We start from the raw sequence: 24374 nt of genomic DNA, 5'->3' as shown, positions 1-24374 counted from the left end.
ACTACCGGTTCACAACGGGAGCACGCACACTTCTGCTCATGCGCAGATCGTCATTTATGATGTCTGGGCGGGTGGGTGGAGCCTCCCACTGCTTTTACTACTGGTTCTAAAGAACCAGGAGCAACCCACCACTGAACTGATATAATTCAGAGTCTTTATAGGTGATAAACAAATCATCTTAGGAAAATGTTTTAGCAATTTAAAATTTGATTCACTATGAATGACTTTAGATCATATGTATTTTGTGGGTTTTATTTTTTTCCTACTCTACCCAGACATTGTTCGGTAAGACATGAGACAGGATGTACAAGAATCATCAGTCATGCTCCTGATTAGATTACTGTATTTAAGCCTACATTGGTCTGTCCACAAAACTTCACATGGTGCAGAATGCAGCCACCTGCCTGTTTATAGTCTAATCCCAGTACAGGTAGTCCTTGATTAATGACCATAATTGAATCCGAAATTATTGTCGTTAAGTAATTGCTGTCATTAAGCAGGTCACCACGTGACCACATGCCTTTTTTGTGACCAAATGATCACTGACTTTACTAGTTTTTTACATCAGTCATTAATCAAATGCTGCACTAATTAAGTAAATCCATTTTATCCAATGGATATATTTTGCCAAAAACTGGGAGTAAATATCAGAAATCAGCAAAAAAAAAAAAGAGTCAAAAATCGTGTTTATGTGATCACGGGATGCTGCAAACGGCTATAAATGTGAACCAGTCGCTAGGTGCTCAAAATGTGATCACATGACCTCAGGTCTGTGCGTGTCCATCAAAAATTCTATATTAGGTCATAAGTACTTTTATCAGGTTCACCTGATCCACCAGTTGCGTCCCTTTCTGGACCGGGACGCCTTGCGCACGGTCACTCACACCCTCATCACTTCCCGTCTGGACTACTGTAATCCTCTCTACATGGGGCTCCCCTTGAAGAGCACCCGGAGGCTCCAGCTGGTCCAGAATGCGGCCGCGGGGTGATTATGGGGGAGACTCGATGCTCCCATGTAACACCGTTCCTGTGCGAGCTGCACTGGCTCCCGGTGGTCTTCCGGGTGCAATTCAAGGTGTTAGTCGCCACCTTTAAAGCGCTCCATGGCATAGGACCTAGATACTTACGAGACCGCCTTCTGCCTCCAATAGCCTCCCATCGACCAGTACGCTCCCATAGAGAGGGTCTCCTCAGGGTGCCGTCGGTTAGACAGTGTTGACTGGCGACCCCCAGGGGGAGAGCCTTCTCTGTGGAGGCACTTGCCCTCTGGAATGAGCTGCCCCAGGAGATTCGTCGGATTCCCGACCTTCGTATCTTTCACTGCGCCCTTAAAACACTATTATTCCATCAAGCAGGGCTGGCCTAAAATATTATTTTTAATGAGTTATTTTATTTTTTATTTTAGATTATTGGCCAAACTATCTAATAATTTTAAATTGTTTTTAACTTTTATATTGTTGGCTGTATACCTCCCTGAGTCCTTCAGGAGAAGGGCAATATAAAAATTTAATAAAACTAAACTAAACTAAACTACTTTTTAGGGAGTCCTTTGTAACTTTGAATGGTTGCTAAGCAACAGGTCTTTGAACGAGGATTACGTGTATTGCAGTGTCTTGCACCTGCTGCAATAGTTGCATTTTCTGTGGCATTTTCCCTCATCTGGATCAGCCTCTTCTCTTACTTTTAATGACTGAATGTAATATGTTATTTATTATTATTGTTTTTATATCTATAAATGGCCCAGGATGCCCCAGTGTATAAATTGCATAATTATATAGACATACTAAGATTCTACATACTACATATTCTTGATTCATGATTGTCATTAAAGTACATTTTCTCCAATAAACAGCAGCACAAAAAGACAAGTATAATCCTTAAATCCCTGATAGCCATGTTACTCTAATGCCACTCAGGAAATCCATTGTTGCCTTGTTTTCCAAATGGCAGGAAAATTTGCTGAAACAAACAAATTGGTATATTTTATTTAATTGTATCAAACATTTATGATGTTAATTGTTGTTCAGTTCTTTCCCTTTTTTTAATCCTTTTGGCAGGATGAATGTCATAACTTTATTAAGGTTCTTCTAAAACGAGATGATGATACATTATTTATTTGTGGGACAAATGCCTTCAGTCCTTCCTGCAGGAATTATAAGGTAAGCATCATATTTGTAAAACAGCATAAATAATTGGAGAGGTTTTGCCATTAGTTTTTATAATGGTACGAGAGCCAAAAAGTACAAAACCGTGTTCAGTGAAATTCCTTCTTCCTCAGAAAGTGGTTCTTCAACTACAGAAAGTAACACAAGACCTCTTGTAAAGTCGCTGAAGCGTAACCACCCCCATTCTGAGGCAGAGCTTTGAGCTCTGGCAGGGTTCATTAAGTCTCGTCTCACAGAAAGGACCTTCCAATATAGAAATGAAGCAGGAATAGTATATTTGCATGGAACTTAATATTAAAAAAATGCTTGATTCTGAACCAAAAAGAAAGTTGCTGCTGAAGGAATTGAATTTTTTTTTTTCACAATTCGTTTGGGATCTGTATTTAATGCAGAATAACCCAGATCATATTTGGTTGTCTCATAAAACATGATACTGCAATTTGGTACACTCACGGTATCCCTTTGGTTGCTGCTAATTAAAATGCAGAGACTTGAAAGTAGATGCCTGGAGCGAAGAATCGGCAGTTAACCCAAACATATGGAAGTAGGAGGCTAATTGTGGCTTTGTGCCCAGCCCAGCAGTCTTGCATACAGCCAACAGAGAGGACAGTGCAACAGGAAATTGGCTCGTCCAAAAGTGAAGAAGTCAGTACTCATCAGCCTTACTGGTCAGTTATCCAAATTTGTTCATAATAATAAAGCCAGCCACTTTCCTCTTCAGAGAATGGTACTTTCTCAGAATACCAATAAAATTCTCTTCTGTTGCTGCCATTTATTATTTAATGTCGGCTTTTCAAATTTTGAATTAATTCTTCTTTCGCTTATAACAAGTGATTCATCGAGACGGTTTCCAGGATCAGCTTCTCAGAGATCAGCCAGTTCAGCATTTGAGAAATAAGAAACAAACAAACAAACCACTGTTTAAAACATTTCAGATTCTAAAGAAAAGGCTACAGCCTTTCTCCAGTTTGAATATCATAATAGGGAACTCAGATGGTGAATATGAAAGGAATTATAATCAGAATGGGGTAATAATAGGACCCCATGGCTTGCAAAAAAAAATGTTCTAAAAGAATCTTAGGGGGTAACCCTCCCAAGTTCATCTACTAAGGAATGTGCACACTGAGCACTCAGTGGCCACATAATGCTGATTGTCATGGGGGAGGTAGAAGTTAAGCACAGTGATAAAAGACAGCATAGTTTGTTCATATGGCATAACATATTTCTTGATTCTTGTTTACTATTTCCCTTAATCATTGGTTTTGCGTTTTCTAAAATCACATAAATGCTTATACAATTAATGTTAGCCTAAAATTCTTAAAAGTATGAACTAAAATCCTGGGGAGGGCGGAGCTGCAGTGTATTCCTAGAAGTGATTTACCATTTTCTCCTGTGTCCTCTCAAAAAATATATCTTGGATAAACTTGGAATTAGAATCTAAGATGATTGTTAAAGCAACTGAATACTCTAATAATTGGGCACTACACATTCACCTCAAAGGGAAAAAAGCAGGCTTCATCGAGCTTATTGTGGAGCCATAAAAATTATTCCTTCTGTTTTCCTTTAGCAAATGGTTGCTCTTAAGGTTATATATTGAAGTCTCTTTCTTCTATGTGAGAGCGTGTGGGCGCTTACGGTGTTCTGTTTTGTTTTTACTTTTAGTAACTTAAAGAGAATGGATAGGGAAGTACTTGGATCCTAACTCAAAACATGATGTTTGAACATATTGAATTGGCTGTATTCCAATAATACAAAGTTTGAAGTATTTTTACTATTTGCCCACAGAAAACACTGGATTTTTATTTATTTTTTTGTCCAAAGGCTAGAAATGTAGGTGGGTGGTAGTCTATTCTGAATGCTACTTACATTCTCTAGAAAAATGGATGAAAAGATTATTTTTTAAAAAATGATGTAGTCAAGTTGACCAATTTTATTTTTATTTCCATTTTTTGCTATGTAAAAATATAGATGCAAATACAGATATAGATACATCTTCCTACCATTCCTCCTTTGGTCATTTTTTTTGAAGTTAGGAAAAAATAATAGTATTCAATAGGTAATACTGTTCTATTTTTGTCAGGTTCTGAATAGTCAATCACTGAATGTTTCAAGTTCAGAATATTTTGCACATATAGTTCAGGAAACCATTTTAGTACTTTCTGAAATAAATTTGCCAGACAAATTTCAGGCAGCTCCCACTGGAAAAACTGTTATTTTCTACCTACGTCTTTTAAGATGGAGATGAAAAGATAATGTGAGGGATATTAATAGACTTTTCATTATTTTTGCAAATATAAATAGAACCATGCTGAATTTTTCACCGACTGCTGTGCTGTCAGAGAGTTTTTGCCCAGTAATACATTGAGATTTTAGAAGGCCAATGAAATACCTAAGCTAATATATTAGAATGTTTGATCTGTAAGCCTTGGCACTACTGTCATGTCTCAAAAGCCTATGTAAATATACAGATGGGCCTGGAATGTTCTGCACTATACGAAGTGCCTTCCCTTCTACCTTTCCTTTAAATATGTTTCCATTCTAAAGAAGACATAAATGATTCCATTTAGAAAGTCTAGAGAGAGATGGTATAACAGGTTGGAGAAAAAGAAAGGAATATAAAAATAGGGACACAAAAGAGAGGTTGAAACTTATAGACAAGAATTGGGTACCAATTAAGAAAGATAGTTAATTTAATATGGAGTTTATGATATTGTCTTATACGTAAATATACTGTATAGATATATAGATAAGAATATAAATACAGTCTATCGATGTGACAAATTGGAAAAAGAAGTCGTAAGACTTGATTCATGTTTATTTGTTTTGTATGTTGTATTGTTGTATCTATGTTTGTTCGTTATTTTTAACCAATAAAAAATTAAAAAAAGAAAAAAGAGTCTAGAGAGAGAAGTTGCATGACAGGAAACAAATGATGACAAATCATCCAATGTTTGAAAGAGGTCTCTCAACCCATGGGATTGACAATTGATTGGATGAGACTAATGATGCTTAGATGCCTTATTATCCACACTAGTTTTTCAAATTTCTTATCTTACTTTACTCTGTTGAAGTAAATTGAATATGCTAGGTAGATCTGAACTGATATAAAGCAAAAGTCACCACTGAGTAATCATAACACACTTGAATCTTAAAGCCTGTAGGCTTTGCACTTTTCCCTGTGGTTTCCACTGTAAACCTGCTTTGCGTTGAGCTGCTTATTTGTATAATTATTGCTGCTCGGTAGAATATTATTTTCCCAGGGGTTGCACTTAAAGCTGAGATTTTAAGTACTTCACAGATTAATTATTGACAGAAGAAGAATGATTTACACATGATACTAGTTCAAATCAATTCTGTAGAAGCTTTTCTGAAAGAGAATTTTTTATAAAACTTGTAAATTATATGGGGAAATAGATTGGATCTTCAGTGATTGAGAACCATAAAAAATGGTTCTCCTATACCATTCTATGAGAACTTGATCATTTGTCATAATCACATTTGATCAGCCTTACTTATAATTCAGTAGCAAGATTAATTTGAAAAATGTTCATAGAAGAATGTTCACCCAACCTCTTTACTCCTTGTAGCTTTACTCCTACAAGCTAGCTCAAGGAAGATGCTAAAGCGGTGCTGATCAGTCTTCCTAAATTCAGGACATCACAGAATATTTCCAGACATGTGCGAGATTGGAATGAAAAGTAGATAGAAACGGAGGCAACATGATGCCTGAGTTTTTCTCTCCTTGATTAATTTCAGTATATCTGATGGGATAGATTATCTGAGCCTTGTTAGTTTATTCTGTTTCACATCTGTGAGCCTTGCATAGTTTTTAACCACTCTTAGATTTGAGGAACCACCTTCCACAAACACATTGCTGACAGAAACCCGAATTCTGAAAGTTAAAGGGATGCTACACAGCACTATTTTTCAATTAGGCATCTGTAGTACTACTGGTAGTACGAAGTAGCAATTCAGATGAGATACACCTCCCCTTTCCAAATTAGAAAAGTGCATATGAGAGAAAGAAGAGCAGAGGATGACAAAACGGCCAATATCCACCTGACTAGACAGAGGTAAAACAAACTGATCTTCTCAGTATTACGTTTACTGAAATCCAAACAGCCTTTGAAATGATTGAGCCTCGGTGGAAAAATAAACCCCATAGCCTAGCAAAAGATACAAGTAGGTACCTCTAATTATTTGGATATATTTTTGGTCTTGGGCTTAGGGGAAGATTGTGCTCAGAGTGGCAAATGTTGCTTTAGCACCAATTATCTTGGTAGGACCTAGGGTATTTGACCAAGAAATTGAGGCTATAACTTCTAATCTATGAACATTTTCTCAATGTTTGTACAGTTTATTGCTATAGCTTTAAAATGGTCTTACACAGCATAGATAAAGAGCAAGTCTCCTTCATGCTGATTTAATTGTTTATAACTTCATGGATACATCCATGTAATTTTCTTGGCCACCTTTTTTCAACTTCCCAATCTAGCCGACAGGCTTGAAATTGCTCCCTGATCTCACATCCAAGTAATAACTAAGTGTAACCCTGCTTAGCTTCTTGAAATAGCCAATGTCAGTTAGACACAGCCATTTAGGTGGCTTCTCTGATACAAAGAACTCCAAAAAAAAAAAAAAAACAATTCTCATACAAGATCCCTGTCAGTCCTATTAGTTTGTAAAGAAATATGATGTTTTGTTTTTCAGATGGATACTTTGGAATTTCTGGGAGATGAATTCAGTGGAATGGCTAGATGTCCTTATGATGCAAAGCATGCCAATGTCGCACTGTTTGCAGGTAACATAAAAGGATAAAAATATACTCTCTTATAATGAGGTGCTTAGAGAGTACAATTATCGCTCTTTCCTGAGATATGTTTATGGGCAGTAGGGGGTGGAATTATCCATTTATTGTGTATCACATGGCTTAAACTAATTAGCTAATAGTCAAACAAATAAACATGGGATTCTCACTTTGGAAAATAAATTCGTTTTCTGTTGTATACTTACAGTGGTAAAGTATATTAACGTAACTTTGAATTAGAGTAGGCAGAAAATTATTTCATAAGATACAATACTTTATCTCAGCTGTTAGGATAACAAGCTACTATATGTGGCTTCTACTCTGTCCTGGATAAAATAGAAAGGAGAAGAAAGGAGAAACCTGGTGAGATTAAGCTTCTTGATGTTTTGTTGCCAGCTGAGGCAAAGGAGGAGACTGAAGTGGCAACTGTGGATTTAATCATGATGTATTATGCATGCAAAGAAATGCAATTAAGTCTTAATTCTTTTTGCAGTGGTTTAAAAATATGAGTATGTGTTAGCCGGGTTAATTTGAGCCATTGATTATAGAATGATATTTTAGAATTTTGTTCTTTATAGATTTTAGATTAAATTGTTTCAATACTGAAATTCTGTTAGCATCAACCCTTAGAATCCTATGTCAAAATAGGCATAAAATATTCAGCAACATTATGGAAATTACTTTGAATAACTATTCAGACTATTATTATTATTATTTTTACAAAGCCTTGCTTTATTGTAGTGTAACAGAATGTGGGAAAGACCTTGGGAGATGGAATGAAGACATACAGCCTGGGGAGCAGTCAGACAAAGAGAGAGAATAGCCTGCAGTTGAAGAGTGGGCAGAGCAAGAAGTTCAGAAGCGACCCTCCCTAGTTTATTGAGCTGTAAAAGAGATGGAGGAGAATTGTACTTTCAGTCTTCCAATATTGATGTCAGCTTTACCAGTAGAGCAGATAGGAAAGAAATAAACAAATTCTACTTTATTATAAAGCTCCATTAATAGAACCTTGTAAATCTAAATGTGTAAATCTCCCACTATCTCTTAGAAACTTAGAGACAGTCTCTTCTGGGTTTCTTTCTCCATCGATTAAAGCAGCTGTGGACTACACCATCTCTTATTTGACTGTTACCTAAGCAGAATCTCTTCCCTCTGTTTCCCAAGGTCTTTTCCACATACCAATACAGATAGCCAGTGCTGCAGCACTTGAATTATAAAAAATATATTAAGCCACAAAAAATTTAATGTGGAAAGTTGAATCTATTTCCATTGTACTCCTAATCTTGATATTGTTAATTTACTTACTGCTCATATAGCCTTCTTCAATCTGGCACAGATGTATTGGAGCACCTATTGCAGCAATGATCATCCTGGTTGGGATGATGAGATTTTTGGTTCAACATCCCTGGAGGTCACCAAATTAGAAAAAGCAGAAACAGCATTGCTGGCTATATAATAGAGTGGAGGAGAGAAAGATGACTTTCTGTGGGGCAGATAGAAATGGTGTCTGGAACAGAAGTTTAAGTATTCGAGCTTTTAGAGCACAGTAAAGCAAATTATTCATCTTCCACTTATAAGTGGTAGATTCAGATCCTGAAAATAAGTTTTGGTTTTAAAAGTTCCTCAGTAAAATAGCTGAATTAGCAAAAAGAATGTATTGATTTTTGGGCTGGGGGGAGACTACCATTCCTTCCCACTTTCCTGCTCTCACCCTTCTGATATTTCTTAAGGATTTGAAGACATTGCTCTGCCAGTTGATTTGGAGCCCCAACAGGGGGGTGTATCACGCTGGAGGTGGTTGACAGATTAAGGGAAGACCCCAGTCCTCTCCACTATGGGCATCCTGTTTTCTTCTTCCTCATCTTTTTAATTGTAATTTTTACTGTTATTAGAAATATTTACTTTTTGTGGTTTTATTGGCTTTTAATGTTGTGAGCTGCCCATAGTTACCTCGAGGCAAGATGGGCAGCAAACAAAACTAATAAAATAAATTTAGGCAGAGCTGAATAAATAACCAGAGAACTATAGGTGATAGAGAAGCAACAAACATCTCTGGCATATGTATATGCTGGGACCCTACAGGCTTCATAACTCACCAATGGAGCATTCCTCCTTCTTAATTAAAAATAATGATTGAGATAAGAACATAGTTACGCAGAGATTCATGAATGTATCATATTCCTTTTCTTTTCAAATGCATAGTTTTTCCTGTCAGAATTATTAACATGAGTTGCTTTCTCTATATTTGAATTAAGACATAGATGTGAAGGGGAAGGATACAAGAGTGTTAGCTCTTTTAAAATTATCTAGTTGCACTACTAGGAACATATATTGATATATTCTACTGTTACGATTAGATCAGGTGTGTGATAGGTGCAGTCTGCAAATGGGATGTAGTCCAAGGAGGGTCCAGGGAGATTCTTCCTCAGCTCTGCCTCCTTTTTGAGTGCTGAGAGGGAGAAGGACTTTTTATCCAAATGGGTCATTTACCCTAACCCAACAGTTTTCATGTCTTAAGACTCCTTGGATGGGATGTTTGCATGATTACCTAGCAGATACAATTATGCTGTTCTTTTTTTCTTCTTCCCTATCCCTGATTTCCAATTCCTCCCCAAAAGAGGGAAAGCTGTATTCTGCCACTGTGACAGACTTCCTTGCAATAGATGCTGTCATTTACCGGAGCCTTGGAGATAGCCCAACGCTGCGGACAGTCAAACATGATTCAAAATGGTTGAAAGGTAAATAAAGAGCTACAGGAAGAAGGGGGACATTTTGGATTACACTGTTGGATTCTCTGTAGACTTTGTTGTCTTATTTTACTTACTTCTGCTGTGCTTCTTCAAAATCTTGACCTTTAGTGATTGTTCAAAGAACAGGTGTTTAAAGCACAAAGAAACTGTACTTTATTTCAGCAATGCATTCTCTCAGGTAGAGGTACTGAATTGCCTTTTTTTTTACAGTACACTTGTTCCACTGATTTTTTTTTTAAGTTGCTAGGTATTCATACAAAATCACAAGAGCCACCAAAATAGATAGCATCCAATTAATTTTTAAAGGCTAGATATTTCATCAAAGATTGAGGACAAGGAATGGGTAAAGAGTTACTTTAGAACAGTGATGACACTATCATCTCTTCCCTCTGATGGGGCACTAGGCAATCTAAGCTTTGTGAAGTGTGGAGGATTTGTTCTGCAGTGTTGAGATGCACCAATAAAAAATAGAATATCAGAGCCTCCATTTTATTGTCAAGAAATAATGAATGAGTGCTGCTGAATTAGGCAATTTGTATGTTCTTAATAGCCTCATTGTTAAAAAAAAGTTGCCATTCATTCTTTTCCAATGGCATTATGAATGAATGCCACGCAGCATTATGTTGTTGTGGGAAAGGGGGCTTTTGTTTATAGACACAAAAATGCAAAAGAGAGAGACAGGGAGGGAGGAAGGGAGGGGGAGAGAGAGAGAACAGTTTGTAAATGATGTTTTTTCCAGTTCTTTTTTTGAAAACATTGCATTTTTATAAGCATTTTTAATTACTTCAATTTGTAACTATGTTGTTAAATCTCTTTGATAAGAATAATCCTGTGTCTGCAAATAAAATAATCTCTGATTTATGGGCCTACATAATTTATTTTGCCCTCCGAGTTAAGCATTATTTTTCTCACAATTTGGTAAAGGGTAAAATATATATAATTGGAGGACAGGTCAAGAATAAAGAAAAGATTCCATTGGAAATGCAAAACAAATATTTGATCCCCAGATATACATTATGAATGTGGTTTTCCAGCTTATTTTAGGGATATTAAACATTGTTCACATATTTCTAATCTCTTTAAATGTGTAAAAGTTGAAGATATGTATAGCCTTGTGAGTCCTTTTCAAAATTCCCATCAAAATCCCAGTTTCTATTTCTGTGAGTCTCCATACACTACTAGACCTCAAAACTTTTCATATTATATTTTAATCATATTTATGTTAATAATTTGTTGAGACAGTGTACCCTAGAGTCTTTTGTAGTCTTCATTCTAGGGACATGAAGTTACCCTGCAGGTTAGACAATAATAAGTGTCCTCTCTTTCCTCCAGTATAGAGATTTATTTGCTTTACCCCCACCCCCAGAAAAGACTCTATTGAACTAAATGCTTGCCCATGAGTATGTTCATCTTATCAGTAGAACTCCTTGCAGTTGTTTCTTTTAACTTGAAAGAGGTTGTGCATGAGTTGTTGGTCTCAGATCATATAAGCATTTCAGCACCATGTACATCTGTGTGTGCATGTGTCTGTGTGTGTCTGTGTGAGCGCGCATCCATATAGGTGAGTAATTCTATCTAAATGAATGGTCAAATAGGATATTTAATAGCCTAGCCTTCATTTGGTCACCCATCCACTGCCAAAATTAGAATTATATTTGAATACAATACCCATTGCTTCATTACAGACAGCATAGTTCTTAAGGCTACCTAAGCAATTGTAGCATTTTGAAGTTTTTGAATCTGTATACAACTAAAACTCTTGTATCTGTTTGATTGTTTGCAACCTTCAATTGGGTGAAACAGTGCACCATTGGGCAACTATTTTAAAAACAATGTTCCTAAAATGGCTTAATTTACAGAAGGCGTCCAAAATTTGAGATCCATGGCTCCCACAGCATTGAAATTTGGCAAAGTTGTGGCTGCTTCAGTGCTGCATCACCACTTCACTGCTGCTGTCACCCAACATGTCATTTTCAGTGCTCCCTGCTAGCTTCCTACAAGGAAAGTCAGCTGAGAAGTTGGCAGGAAGTCAGAAGTCAATCCCGCTTTTACTGCTGGGTGTGTTTGTGTGTGTGTGTTGGTGTCCTATGGTCATTCTGTTTCTCTCTGTGGATAAGAATTATGTCTGAAATGATGACCAAGAGATTGTCATGGATGAAGCTAATTTACTTGTTTCATAAATATGATCTTTTCAATGGCTTTCAGAGATCTGGCTGACGAGCCTCCTACCTAAATCCTGTTGATTTATAATCAAACTGTATGGTAAAATAAATACATCCTACAAAAGCAGATGAAAAATATTCAACCCAGATTAGATTGATTTTACTGTTTGATGGAAATGTTTATATTTATCATCAGTGCATGTTTTCTTTCTTTCAGAACCATATTTTGTTCATGCGGTAGATTATGGTAACTATATCTACTTCTTCTTTCGGGAAATTGCAGTGGAATATCACAGTATGGGGAAGGTAAGGAGAATAACCTTGAAATGAGAGCTATAAATCACAATAACAAGGTCACTGTTGTGAGAAATATTCTGCTGCTCATGCCAAATTTTGGTAGGAATGAAGCATGGTGTTATCTTGATATAAAACACCTTTCATATGATGGTTTAGGGATAGTGGGAGTTCTACAAATCTGAAGGGCACCAGATTAGGGAAAATCTAATATAAAATAGATTGGCTTGGAATGATGACAAGTTTTTTAAAAAAAAAAAAAAAAGACCGTCATTAAACTGGACAACATATGGCAAATTGATTTAATTCAAAGCTCCAAATAATCCACAGCAAGACTGACTTTAAAGCAAGGGAGCAGCTGCATTTGAAAGACCTTCCTTGAACAGCAGAAGTAAATGAGGAAAAATTTCAGTCTTGCCATGTAATAAAGCACAATGAAAGCCTTTACTGAAAAGACCTTTTAAGGAATATTTCCACAATAAAAGGCTTACAAGGTTAAAAAGGAGAAAGCATGAATAAAAGCTTGATGAGTCTTCCATATTTTTTTAAATAAAATATGCTGGGGATATGGGACTCCGGCTGCCAGTATGGACCACGTGGATTGCAAATACAGAATGTCCTTTTGTTTGTAGGAAGAGAAAGCTGAGTGGCCTGCATAGAAATGAGTTTTACATGGGCTGAGAATGAATCTCCTGAAGGATTTATGGCTGGATGTGAAATGTCAGAAGCTTATCTTTCATAGCACACAGTTCCAAAGCTGAATTTTGTTCTGTTTGTTATTTGTCACAGATTATAGGAAACTGGAGATCTAATTAAGCATCCAGTTCTGCCAATTCTGCTTTTTTTAAAGAAGGAAAAGGCAGAATTCCAGTAAAAATATATTACAGATTTTTTATTCCCCTTTCCGCATTGCAGGTGGTTTTCCCCAGAGTAGCTCGAGTTTGCAAGAATGACATGGGTGGATCTCAACGAGTACTAGAAAAGCAGTGGACTTCCTTCCTGAAGGCACGATTGAACTGTTCAGTACCTGGTGATTCGCATTTCTATTTCAACATACTGCAGGCAGTTACCGATGTTACCCAAGTTAATGGCCGAGACATTGTTTTAGCAACTTTTTCTACTCCTTATAACAGGTAATGGTTTTAATAGAGAATGACTGTTTTCAACCCACTTGATAATATTGCTTTAAATAAAGAGAAACAGGTTATTAAATACTAACTTGCATAAAATATCAGTAAAAGCATCTTTAACTTGATATTGCAATCAAGAATTTTGTGATCTTTCAGCTTTTTTATGATCTTTCAGCTTACACTAATTAGTTGAGAAGAATACACAAAATAGAAGTCTTTCAATACATTAGACTTTTTTGTTTCCCTCCCGTTTTTCCTTGTAGCCATTAGGAAAATCATCTTATTATTACTAACTTGCACAGCTCATTTTCTTCTTATTGTTGAGAATGGGTTTTTTTCTGCCTGTTCTCCTAAAATTTCAGAAAGATCCAAAAAGCCAGGAAAAAGTATTGGCAATGCACTTTTGGAGTGAGGTTTTTTTTTTTGTTGTTTTTAGTTAAAATATTTTGAAGGTACTTGTCAAAATCTTCTACTGCATTGCTTACATGCATGTTTGCCTAATTGTCAATGGGGAATCTGTAGCTAAAACTCAGGGTGCATAAATTTTGAACTCACTTATTCCCTGTTTCATGTATGGTGTTTACACACCATAAAAGGCAACTGATAATATCTGATTTGAAATAATCACAAGCCATCTCACATGACATTCAGGCTCTAAGAACTATGGTTTGCCAAGCTTTGATTAGAATAGATAATAATCACAGATTACTGTTTGCTTGAAGTTATTTTCACTATTTAAAATTTAAAGAAACAACACTTTTTCAAATTAAATTGTCATGGGAAGCCTTTAGTGTTGATCTACTAGTGCATAAAACAAAAGACAGGTGAAAAGGTGAAAATTCATTCATATACTGGAGGGCTGCATAACATTGTCACTATGACACATGTTCAGTTTGTGGAGCTTGCCAATGGCTGCATGGGGCCTTTGACAAGGGTATAAAGTGAAAAGTGTATGTGTCCAGAATAAAAACAACATGCTTTCTAAAAAAAAATATGATTCAATTTTTTAATAAGATGATATCTATTCTACCACTCAGACCTCTCTTTGTAAAATCATCTTTTAATTCACTACAGTTAATTTTGGTCCACTTCCTGAACATTGGCAGAAGCTGAAAAGGGGATGGACAAATGTCATGAGAAGCCAGTTTCCTTTGAGGATCTCATTTCAAACTTTTTCTGTCTTTCAATCTTTCTGAACCTATTTCCACAATAACAATTTCTTCCAAAATATAAACGATTTTATTTATCCTTTATAGGGTTTCCAGTTTGTTGCATTACCACATAAAGTATTGTGAGATGCTTATGGACAAAACTGAACAATTATTGTATTACAATGAGCTGACTATGTACTATAACAATATCAGCAGGCTATTTTGGAGATGGCAGGCTTTTGGGAGCTGGGAAAAAAAAAGACCTTTCTTTCAACCTTTGAACAACTCAAGGAATTTAATCATGATATTGCTGGAAAAAGGCTGGAGTTTTAAAAAGCCAAATAATGGTGAAAAACTGCAGCTGTCCTAATGCACACAATTTTGTTCTTCGTGAAAGAAATATATCAAAAATTGTACCATTAAAACCTAGTATTTCATTACCCATTTCAGGAGCATCTTCATTACATGGGATCAATAATATAATACATTCATTATAGTTTGGTTCATAATTAGTAATAGTGGCAAGATCATATATGTGGGCAATTATGTATTTTTTTTCCTTTCTTAAATATGAGAGGGTATTTTTGTGAACTTTCCTTGTGCAAATTGTATCTACATTTGGAGTTCATGTATCATACACAAAAGAAGATGTGCTAATTTGTGGTGTGTAAGAATTAAATGGCGTGAGTCACTGAAGCTTCAGCTCTAACCATTTTGTAGTGTGTGAAACAATTCTCAAGTATGTCTGGCACAACTCATTGCAAGCATCCTCTGCTCAGGCACTATTAAAAACAAATGGAGTTTGTAGGCAGAACAATGCATTCCTACACAAGCTCTAGCAGATTGTACTCGTTGTGAATCACAGGGAAATAGAGCATGCCAAGGAAAATCATTCTCCTTCCTCATGGACATGAGTTTCCTTCCTTCTAATGGATATCCCTTTCTTGTACAATGCCCAGCACAACAGATGGCTTGAATGTGGCTATGTCCTTTGCTTTCTATTATGTAGAACAACAACAAAAAAAAAAGATGAAATAATAGGAGTAATTCTGATATCAGGTATTAAAAGGCATTAAAAGCATTCCCTTATCCCTTAATTTGTGTAAGCACTAGTAACCCATCTTACACTTCTTCATTTATAGAAAAATACTAAAATATCTTGTTCTTATTCTGTGGAAAACTTTAGCTAATTAAAGTAAATTTAGCACTGCGATAAAACCTATTTCCTTCCCATGTCATCTTTTATGCAAGATATTTGAAGGAAAGAGGAAGGTAGTTAGTATACTCAAACATCATTGCATGTTTTGGTGTATTCATATACCACTGCATTTTGGCTACCTGAAGTCAGAGGATGATCTCAGCAAAGTTAATAAATCTCTTGTCATTTTGCATTGGGATGAAATGCAGGCAACATGGCATAATAGGACCTATTGAGAATCAAATTAAAGCAGCTGCTTTGGGAATGTTTAAGGAATGAATTGAAAATACTATTCAGCCAAACACAAGGAATAGACATATTTTGTTTGGAAGGCAATCATTGTTCAAAATTACTGGTAAATGTATTTAGCCAAAAGAGGGCAGAAGGAAAAGAAGAAGGATTTAAAAGACTTGGTAGAATTTGGTCTAACTTTGTTTAAATGTTTCCTTGTTGCATCTTTAACCAATCTTCAGATTTATTGTTCCTGCAGAATTAATTTAATTAGTAAAGAACTTGGCTTTCCATCTGGAGCTGTTGTCATCTATTACTGAAGTAGACTGCTCTCCACTATTACATTTGTAAACTTCTTGATTCTAGCATTTTGTCACATTTTATAAAGTACAAGTCATAATTATGGAGATGTTTGGATATTTGATCATATCATCTTTGTAAATAAAAATTATTTAACATATAGTCAGATAGTACTTATTATCTGATCAGAAGCATGTAGCTTAAGTCAGACACAAAAGTAATGTAGCAGACTGGGTAAGCAATAAAAACAGACCAATAAATAATTCATACATGAAAACCATCAACAAAAAATCTTTTCCAGAAATGTTTGTGTAAGACTGTAATTATATTTGATGATTACTATTATTGTGTTACATGCAAATAATCTAAATTTAAATTGGATTGGGAGTAAGATGAAACTGCATTTGCTTCTTTACAGTTGACTGAATTAAGCAAATCCCTGTTCATAGGAATTCAACCAGAAACATCCAGGAAAATGGAATGACACAACTTCAACAGCCAAATAGGTTGTGACTGAGCAATGTGCATCTCTGCAAAATATACCTGCTCCAACACATGAACGTTTTCTAGAATTCAACTAGATAACCACCAAGGGCTCAGACAGTATCACACTGAGCATGTGTTCAATTTTCAACATCAGTTTCTTCCAGAAAGAGGTTATAACTTGATAATACAGTAATTTCTTAGTTCAAGTTACAGGAATATATCTCCACATCTTGGGAGTCATCAGAATTATTACTGTGCTATTACATTTTTAAAATCTTTTGAAGATGAAAACTGATAGAAATTGGCTGCCCACTGAATGTTTCAATAGAAATGTCTTCATAAGGCAACCTTTTACTGTCAATGCCAAGAGGTTGCAAGATTCAGAAATGAATGACCTATGACAGGAAGGCTTCTGTGCTGTATGTTCCTCAGACCAAAAAGAAAAAAAGAGAGAAAAATGCATAATTTCAGAATGAGTAACTATTTCTGGAAATGTCACATTGCAGCATCCCTGGCTCTGCGGTCTGCGCTTATGATATTCTCGACATTGCCAGTGTTTTTACTGGAAGATTCAAAGAACAAAAGTCTCCAGATTCAATATGGACACCAGTTCCTGATGAAAGAGTGCCGAAACCCAGGTATATTTCTTTGTTACATGCACAGTAATGCCAGGACTGGAAGCCCTTTGGTTTTCATTTCATGGGAGACTTAAGATATAGTGTAAATACAAGAGTTGAGAACTGGAGGCAAAGAGAGAAGCAACCAGTGTGGTTCATACAAAGACAAAATCTAGGACCTCTCATCCTTGATAAAGGATTTGGTCAGGCAAATGAGGAAAACTGGGGTAAGCAAGCAACCAATCTGTATAATTTATTTTTAGAATAGGAAAACTCAATGCTTTCCCTAACAAAAATATCAAGGTAAAAATTTGGCATACAATGACAATGGCTCAGTGTAGATAATTCTCAGTCATCCTCATTAATAGGCAGAAATAATAGGTTAATTGCACCAGCAATAGAAATGATTATCTGCAAACATGATACATTTATTGTCAGGTAAGATAAGGTACATTCTTTTTTAATTCTAATTTTTAATCATGTATGTATGTATGTATGTATGTATGTATGTATGTATGTATTTCTCCTCAGCCGGGTATTTTCCTATGTAAACCAAGGAGAAATACACATAAAAGGCCTACGATAAGAGAAGAAAATAAATACTTGACCTCTACGGGGAGAAAACATATGATGAGGGTATGGCTAACTGATGAGGACTAATTACTCCAAAATAGGTCTATATTAGTCTCCCAATAGGCAGAAAAATGCTTGTTTGCTTTCTGAAAAAGCTAGAACTAGTGGATGGGATTTCACTGAGATATGGCTGCCTTTTGAAAATCTTGGTTTATATATGTGTGTGTGTGTGTATATATACACACATACATTGATATAATTTTCATTATTAAAAAAGGAAAGCAAGCAATACTACAAGACAAATGGAAGCAAATGTATTGATTTATTGCTTTTGATCTTAACCTACAGAGAGGAATTGCTCATTTTTGTTTCAACTTCTTTCTTTGTAATTTTTTTTTTAATTTAGTCACTTCTGTTTTGCCCTTCACTGATTCTAATGACAGCCTCTGCAGTTTTCTCATGTACGCATTGTTTGTGTAATGGTAGAGATCTTTCATAATCCAATACTGTTAGCTTTGTAAATTGTGACTGCATATATCACACTTATAATTTATAAAGAATATAGAGTTTTTATATTTAATTCAAATGTACTTGTAGTTATTCAGCTTATATTGATTTGCAGGAGTTTACCTAACCCAGTGTTTCTCAAGCTGGGCCGCTGGACGATGTGTGGACTTCAACTCCCAGAATTCCCCAGCCAGAGCTGGCTGGGGAATTCTGGGAGTTGAAGTCCACACATCGTCCAGCGGCCCAGCTTGAGAAACACTGCCCTAACCCCTCAGTTCAAAGTCTGGACAATCAGCATTACTGCAAACAAGAAAAAAACTACAGTAAAAGGAGCCAAGAGTAGGGCATAGTCAGCAAAAGAAAAGAGCCCAATTGCCATAAAATATGGGGAGATTCCAGGAATAAACTGAGCATATTTGTACTGTAATCCAAAATGGATGATACTGTGTCTTATTATTAAAAGGCCCTACATATTAATGCTTTAATGGCTTAAGTTTTCATGCTGTCAAAAATAAAATATTCTTGGGAAGCATAGAAAAGAGGATGCTTGCTCTTTGCTGCTGACTACATTTACCCTCCAAGCTGTGTATTTAAAGCAGCTTGATATTAGGCTTTTGGGGGTGGGGGGGATGTAAAAACTTTCTTCTGCATTCAGCATAGTTATCTTAATTCTAAGAGACTTAAATTTGAAATATGCCTTAAAAATAAACAGAACATTGCCAGACTGTGTGTTTGTTGGCGTACCATGTGGGTAGATGAACTGTGAGCACATCTTTACAAAAACTTACAAATTTAATATTCTGTTAAATATGCTTATATTTACTAATAGTCCTAAATATAGCATTCACGGAAGTGACTGCCAAATGCTGAGCTAGGATCATGGAAAGACTATAGACCAAAGACAAAATACAAGATAGCATCAGTTGGAAGCTTTACGTATTGGTTGGGTTTCTTCTACAAAGCCTCTGGCATATTCTCAGCTAATAACAGATGCTTATGAAAACAGCTTGTCCAGAATATTTGCACCAAGAAGCAACATAATCATATTTCCTTCCAACCTGTTTTTGATTTAGGCCAGGTTCCTGTGCAGGCTCCAGTTCACTTGAAAAATACACATCCTCCAATGAATTTCCAGATGACACCCTAAATTTCATCAAGACACATTCTCTCATGGATGAAGCAGTACCATCAGTTGTCAACAAGCCATGGTTTCTCCGCACTATGGTTAGGTAAATAACTTTTCTTCCTATTTCTTTCAGTAGGGGTTCTGTTCTACCCCCAAATTTGAAATTGCATTGTAATTTAGAACTCACGCATGTCTGTCCTGGTTCTCAATAACCTAGGATTTTAACTGATAATTGATGATTAAGCAAAAATGAGAATTAAAGATACCGTAATTAAGCAAACAAGACAGTCCTGGGTTCCTAAAATCAGCACTGGGAACAATATTACTTAAAATATTGTTGTAAAATAATCTGAAGTCAGGGTATTAAAGGAAGTAAGTATACAGAATGATCAAATTATTTAAAAGCCTTTGAGGAGATTTAATAGAATCTCTCTAAAATGAACTGACTATATTGTAAAATCTAATTCTGTAATAGACAGACTATTAAAGTAGCCAATTATGACATGTTTTAAGTTTTTATGAGCAAGAATAGGCATGAGGTAATTGTCATAGTGTCGTTCGATAAATAGTAGTGACTAGAAAAATGTTACTAATTTTTAGCAGGTTTCCCTCAAACCATATTTCAAAGGAAATACTAACTTCTGTGTTTACATTTGAGTCATAATTTTAAATGACTCCAATAGAAAATTCTGAATAAAATAATCGGGTAGCTGAAGGAAACATTGGCCGGATGTAAAATTTCTATGGGATGTTTTCAGGATGTACTGAGGTCTGTCAGGATATGTTAAGGAAGGTTCAATATTTATACAAATGTTCAGAGGGTAATGTTGACATCCAAATACTCATGTGTCAGCATAAGAAAAGAAATAATACTTTCCTCCTTCAAGATTGTATAAACCAACAGCGTTCAGAATCTGTAAATTGGAGTTTCTGGAAAATATACCAGCTGATATGTAAACTTCATTTTACAAGTAGATTTACACCTTGCTGTATTCATACATATTCACAAGTATGCAAGTGTTTACTTATTTTAAGATATGTCTGGGTGGGGAAAGGGTTTATACAGTTGGAAGAAACTGGTTTTCTGATTAAGAATCCAACAACAGTAAAATATGCTGATCATTATTTTCACATTGCAAAACACAAGCTTTGCACATATGCGTGCCCTACATTCTGTATTACCACAGCTGTGCAGTATTTTGATTCAAATCAGATAAAGGTATTGCATATTGCTCCTTCAAGAAACTGCTTTGAGAATGAAAGTGCCTGATCCAAAACAACTTTTGTCAGAGAGAGAGAAAGTTATAATCTGTCAACTGTTCAGATGTGTTGTAAAGCGCTGAACAAATACATAAATTTGAAAACCAGCTAAACCTGGTTTTATGCCGAGAAAAGAATATCTGTGAAAGGGCAGAATTGTGCTTATATCTGAATAGATTTTAAAAAGAGACTATTGTAGTGATTATAATGTTGTCATTCCAGATACCGCTTGACGAAAATTGCTGTAGATAATGCTGCTGGCCCAAATCAAAACCATACTGTGGTTTTTCTTGGATCAGAAAAAGGAATTATTTTGAAGTTCTTGGTCAGGACAGGAAACAGTGGTTTTCTAAATGACAGCCTTTTCCTGGAGGAGATGAGCATTTACAACTCTGAAAAGTGTGTATCTTTCTTTTATTACATTATTTAGCAACAAGTTAGTTCTGAATTCCTATCTATTGCTTTTTTTCTGAGTGGAGAGAATGCGTAGGGCAGTGATGGCTAACCTTTTTGCCATCACGTGCCAAAAGTGGGGGGGTTTGTCATGTGCACTTGTGCCCACACCCATAATTCTATGCACCCGGCCCCCCTGCGCATGTGCACGCGATGCCCTTGCACTCCCCCCGCTTTTGGCATGCGATGGCATGGTGGGCCCGGTAGGCCCGTTTTTCGCCCTCCCCAGGCTCCAGAGGCTTTCTTGGAACCTGGGGAGGGCAAAAACAGCCTTCCCCACCCCCACTCCCGGAAGCCCTCTGGAAGCTGGAAATGCCCCATTTGCTGACTTCCAATGGGCCTAGAAGGCCCGAAAATCAGCTAGCTGGTGCGCATATGCTGAGCTCCCGTGCCCACTGATATGGCTCCAGGTGCCACCTGTGGCACGCGTGCCATAGGTTCGCCATCACGGGCCTAGGGCAATTATTTTTAATTATTTATTTTTAAATATAGTATTCTCTTTTATATTGCTATAGATTTATGAAAAAAAAAGATTAAAACCAATACTTCTCAGCAAATAATTATACTACAGACAGGATTATATACAGATATGTAGATAAAATGCAAATAGTAGAATGTGAGGCATTCAAAGAGACTCTTTCTCATCCGTGAGAAAATTATTTGGGATTTTGTTTGAACTTCACTCCAGTTGTAACTGTGCATCAATATTATCTTTCAACAATCACTTCCTGTCTCCACTTCCATTTTTTAAGAATAATTAAATACTTCTATTTTTTATTTTTAATATATCAAATATTCTAGTTGAATATCTCATATGAAAGGCAGCATGTGTTTGTTTGTGTGCAAGGTGTGGATGTGCACCTACTTAGACTGAGGGTGAAGGAGCGAACTAGATATTTTGGCCAAGCCTAAAACTCCATATATTTTTCCATGTGGAAAATAAAAAGCAATGCTATTCCCTTTCTTGATTTATGATAGCTGTAAGTTAGGATATTCTCCAAAATATGATTCAATCATATGATGGTTCTAGAGAAAAAGGTGAGGAATAGATCCTTTCCTCCAGAGGTGAAATCCAGCAGGTTCAGACAGGTTCTGGAAAACTGGTAGTGGAAATTTTGAATAGTTCAGAGAACTGGTAGCGGAAATTTTAAATAGTTCCGAGAACTGGCAAATGCCACCTCTGGCTGGCCCCAGAGTGGGGTGGGAATGGAGATTTTGCAGTATCCTTCCCCTGGAGTGGGATGGGAATGGAGATTTTGCAGTATCCTTCCCCTGCCATTCCCACCAAGCCACGCCCACAGAACCAGTAGTAAAAAAATTTGAATTTCACCTCTGCTTTCCTCCCACCCATTCTCCAGCACCTTCTTCCATTGGTTGCCTCAGACCATACCAGAAAGGAAACAAATCATAACTGTGGCTCTCCAGCAACTTACATTACCTCCCATCTCTTTGGCACACTCCATCAAATCAAACATTCGGTTCATATAATAAAGGATTTAAATTAGGTTATCCAAATATATTAGCTAAATGAAATATGTATATGTGCCTGATTTTATTCTATTTTATATTTGTTTTATAATCAAAGTTTTCAAGACTAATGGAAATGACTATTCAACCCATTCATCCAAATTAGGTGCAGCTATGATGGCGTGGAGGACAAGAGAATTATGGGTATGCAACTGGACAAGCAAAGCCGTGCTCTCTATGTAGCATTTTCAAACTGTTTGATAAGAGTGCCTCTGGGAAGATGTGAGCGTCATGGCAAATGCAAAAAGTATGTATTCCTCAGTATCACTTCCTTTACACTGAATGTTGATACTGACACAGAAGTAATAATAACAAGGGATCTACAGAATGATTTGTACATGTTTCCTCTATTAAGGGCCTGCATAGCTTCTAGGGACCCATACTGTGGATGGATGAAAGAAAGTGGAGCATGCATGCAGCTTCTACCTGGAGCAACGTAAGTTTGAGTTGGCCATGGGAGAATGTATTTATGTCAATTATAATACTGAGCAATATTCTTTTGAACCTTTGTTAGAAGCTTCACTGAAAACCTACAGACATGCATGCTTCTTATTGTCCCTGCTTCCAGAGTGGTATTTCAGGCGGACTTCTTATTAGGGCTATGCAATAGTTTGGATTCAATAAGTTCTGTTTCCTTTAATCAAATACAAAAAACAAGCCACATTCTAAATTGAGATGAGAATTGTAAAGGTTCTATTACTATACATCTTCATCATTACAAAATTGTTATAAGAAACTAATGCTGTGTTAGCCCAACACAGGATTGACCTAGGTCTGACGGTGCTTAGTTTTTTCATCTAGCTCAAAAGATCTTCTCAAGACAGATCAGATTGTTCTCATTTTTTTCCAGCTCAAGACTAACACTGACCTGCTAGTCTTGAACATTTTCTGTCTTCTCTTTTGGAGCATGACTCTTGGATGCCCTCTGATTTTAGAAAATAAGTGCTGCTGTGTTCAGGTTTGCCAAGTTTTTAGCAAGCTTGCCAAGTAATTATAACAGCATAAAGTCTAACCTTAACCCTAACTCTGTCATGCTTGTTATTTGTATGCTATTTGGAGAGGTTTATATGGGGAGCGATAAAAAATATTACTGGTGTTATTCATGATGTGTGAATTGTTTTACCAGTAATCTATCTGCCCCAATTTTCACCAGTTGTTTTCAAAGATCACTTCAGAGTGTCCTGCAATAATTTAATTGATTGGTGACCAAACCATGAGTGGTACATATGGAGTTGCAACAGGTGCATCAGCTAAAGCATGGTAAATGTCTTCCTGGCCAGAGCTTCTATCTGTTGTTTGAGAAGGACTTGAAAGTCCATCAGGGCTCTTAAGTTACAATTCATGTCTCTCTCTTTTTTTGAGGGCATAAACCCTTTCAGACAAACTGCTAGAGTCAGTGTTATCAAATCATTTACATGTTTACTGACAGCAGCTCCATCTTGTTAGGATTTGAGTTTGTTTTGCCCCATCCAGATTCTTATAGCCTATCAAATATCACCTGCAAATAGCAGTTGAGAAGTATCTGGATGGTTTCGTACTTATTTTGGATATCAAAGGACAGCTATATATCTTAACATTCATCTACCCCTATATCTCTATCTCTCCCCAAACACCCACACATGCATTCCATTTGAAAA

The 24374-nt window shown here is 36.3% G+C and overlaps 1 protein-coding gene across 12 annotated transcripts in view; it reads left to right on the top strand.

The window, feature by feature from the left end:
* The window catches only part of SEMA6A (semaphorin 6A), a 168231-nt gene that overhangs the window by 104146 nt on the left and 39711 nt on the right, over nucleotides 1-24374 (top strand). For all 12 annotated transcript variants that reach the window (XM_087885997.1, XM_087886000.1, XM_034432806.3 and 9 more), the window contains exons 6-15: nucleotides 2058-2159; nucleotides 6876-6966; nucleotides 9591-9710; nucleotides 12102-12190; nucleotides 13094-13311; nucleotides 17181-17312; nucleotides 19445-19600; nucleotides 20980-21156; nucleotides 22844-22984; nucleotides 23093-23173. In XM_087885997.1, the coding sequence (XP_087742123.1) occupies nucleotides 2058-2159; nucleotides 6876-6966; nucleotides 9591-9710; nucleotides 12102-12190; nucleotides 13094-13311; nucleotides 17181-17312; nucleotides 19445-19600; nucleotides 20980-21156; nucleotides 22844-22984; nucleotides 23093-23173 (1307 nt within the window). The remainder of the gene's footprint in view (nucleotides 1-2057; nucleotides 2160-6875; nucleotides 6967-9590; nucleotides 9711-12101; nucleotides 12191-13093; nucleotides 13312-17180; nucleotides 17313-19444; nucleotides 19601-20979; nucleotides 21157-22843; nucleotides 22985-23092; nucleotides 23174-24374) is intronic.

This window comes from Pantherophis guttatus, chromosome 2 (genome assembly GCF_059756535.1).
Source record: "Pantherophis guttatus breed Tessera chromosome 2, ASM5975653v1, whole genome shotgun sequence".
NCBI lineage: Eukaryota > Metazoa > Chordata > Lepidosauria > Squamata > Colubridae > Pantherophis > Pantherophis guttatus.
The sequence above is the reverse complement of the archived record's forward strand: the minus strand, read 5'-3'. Positions and strand labels throughout refer to the sequence as shown.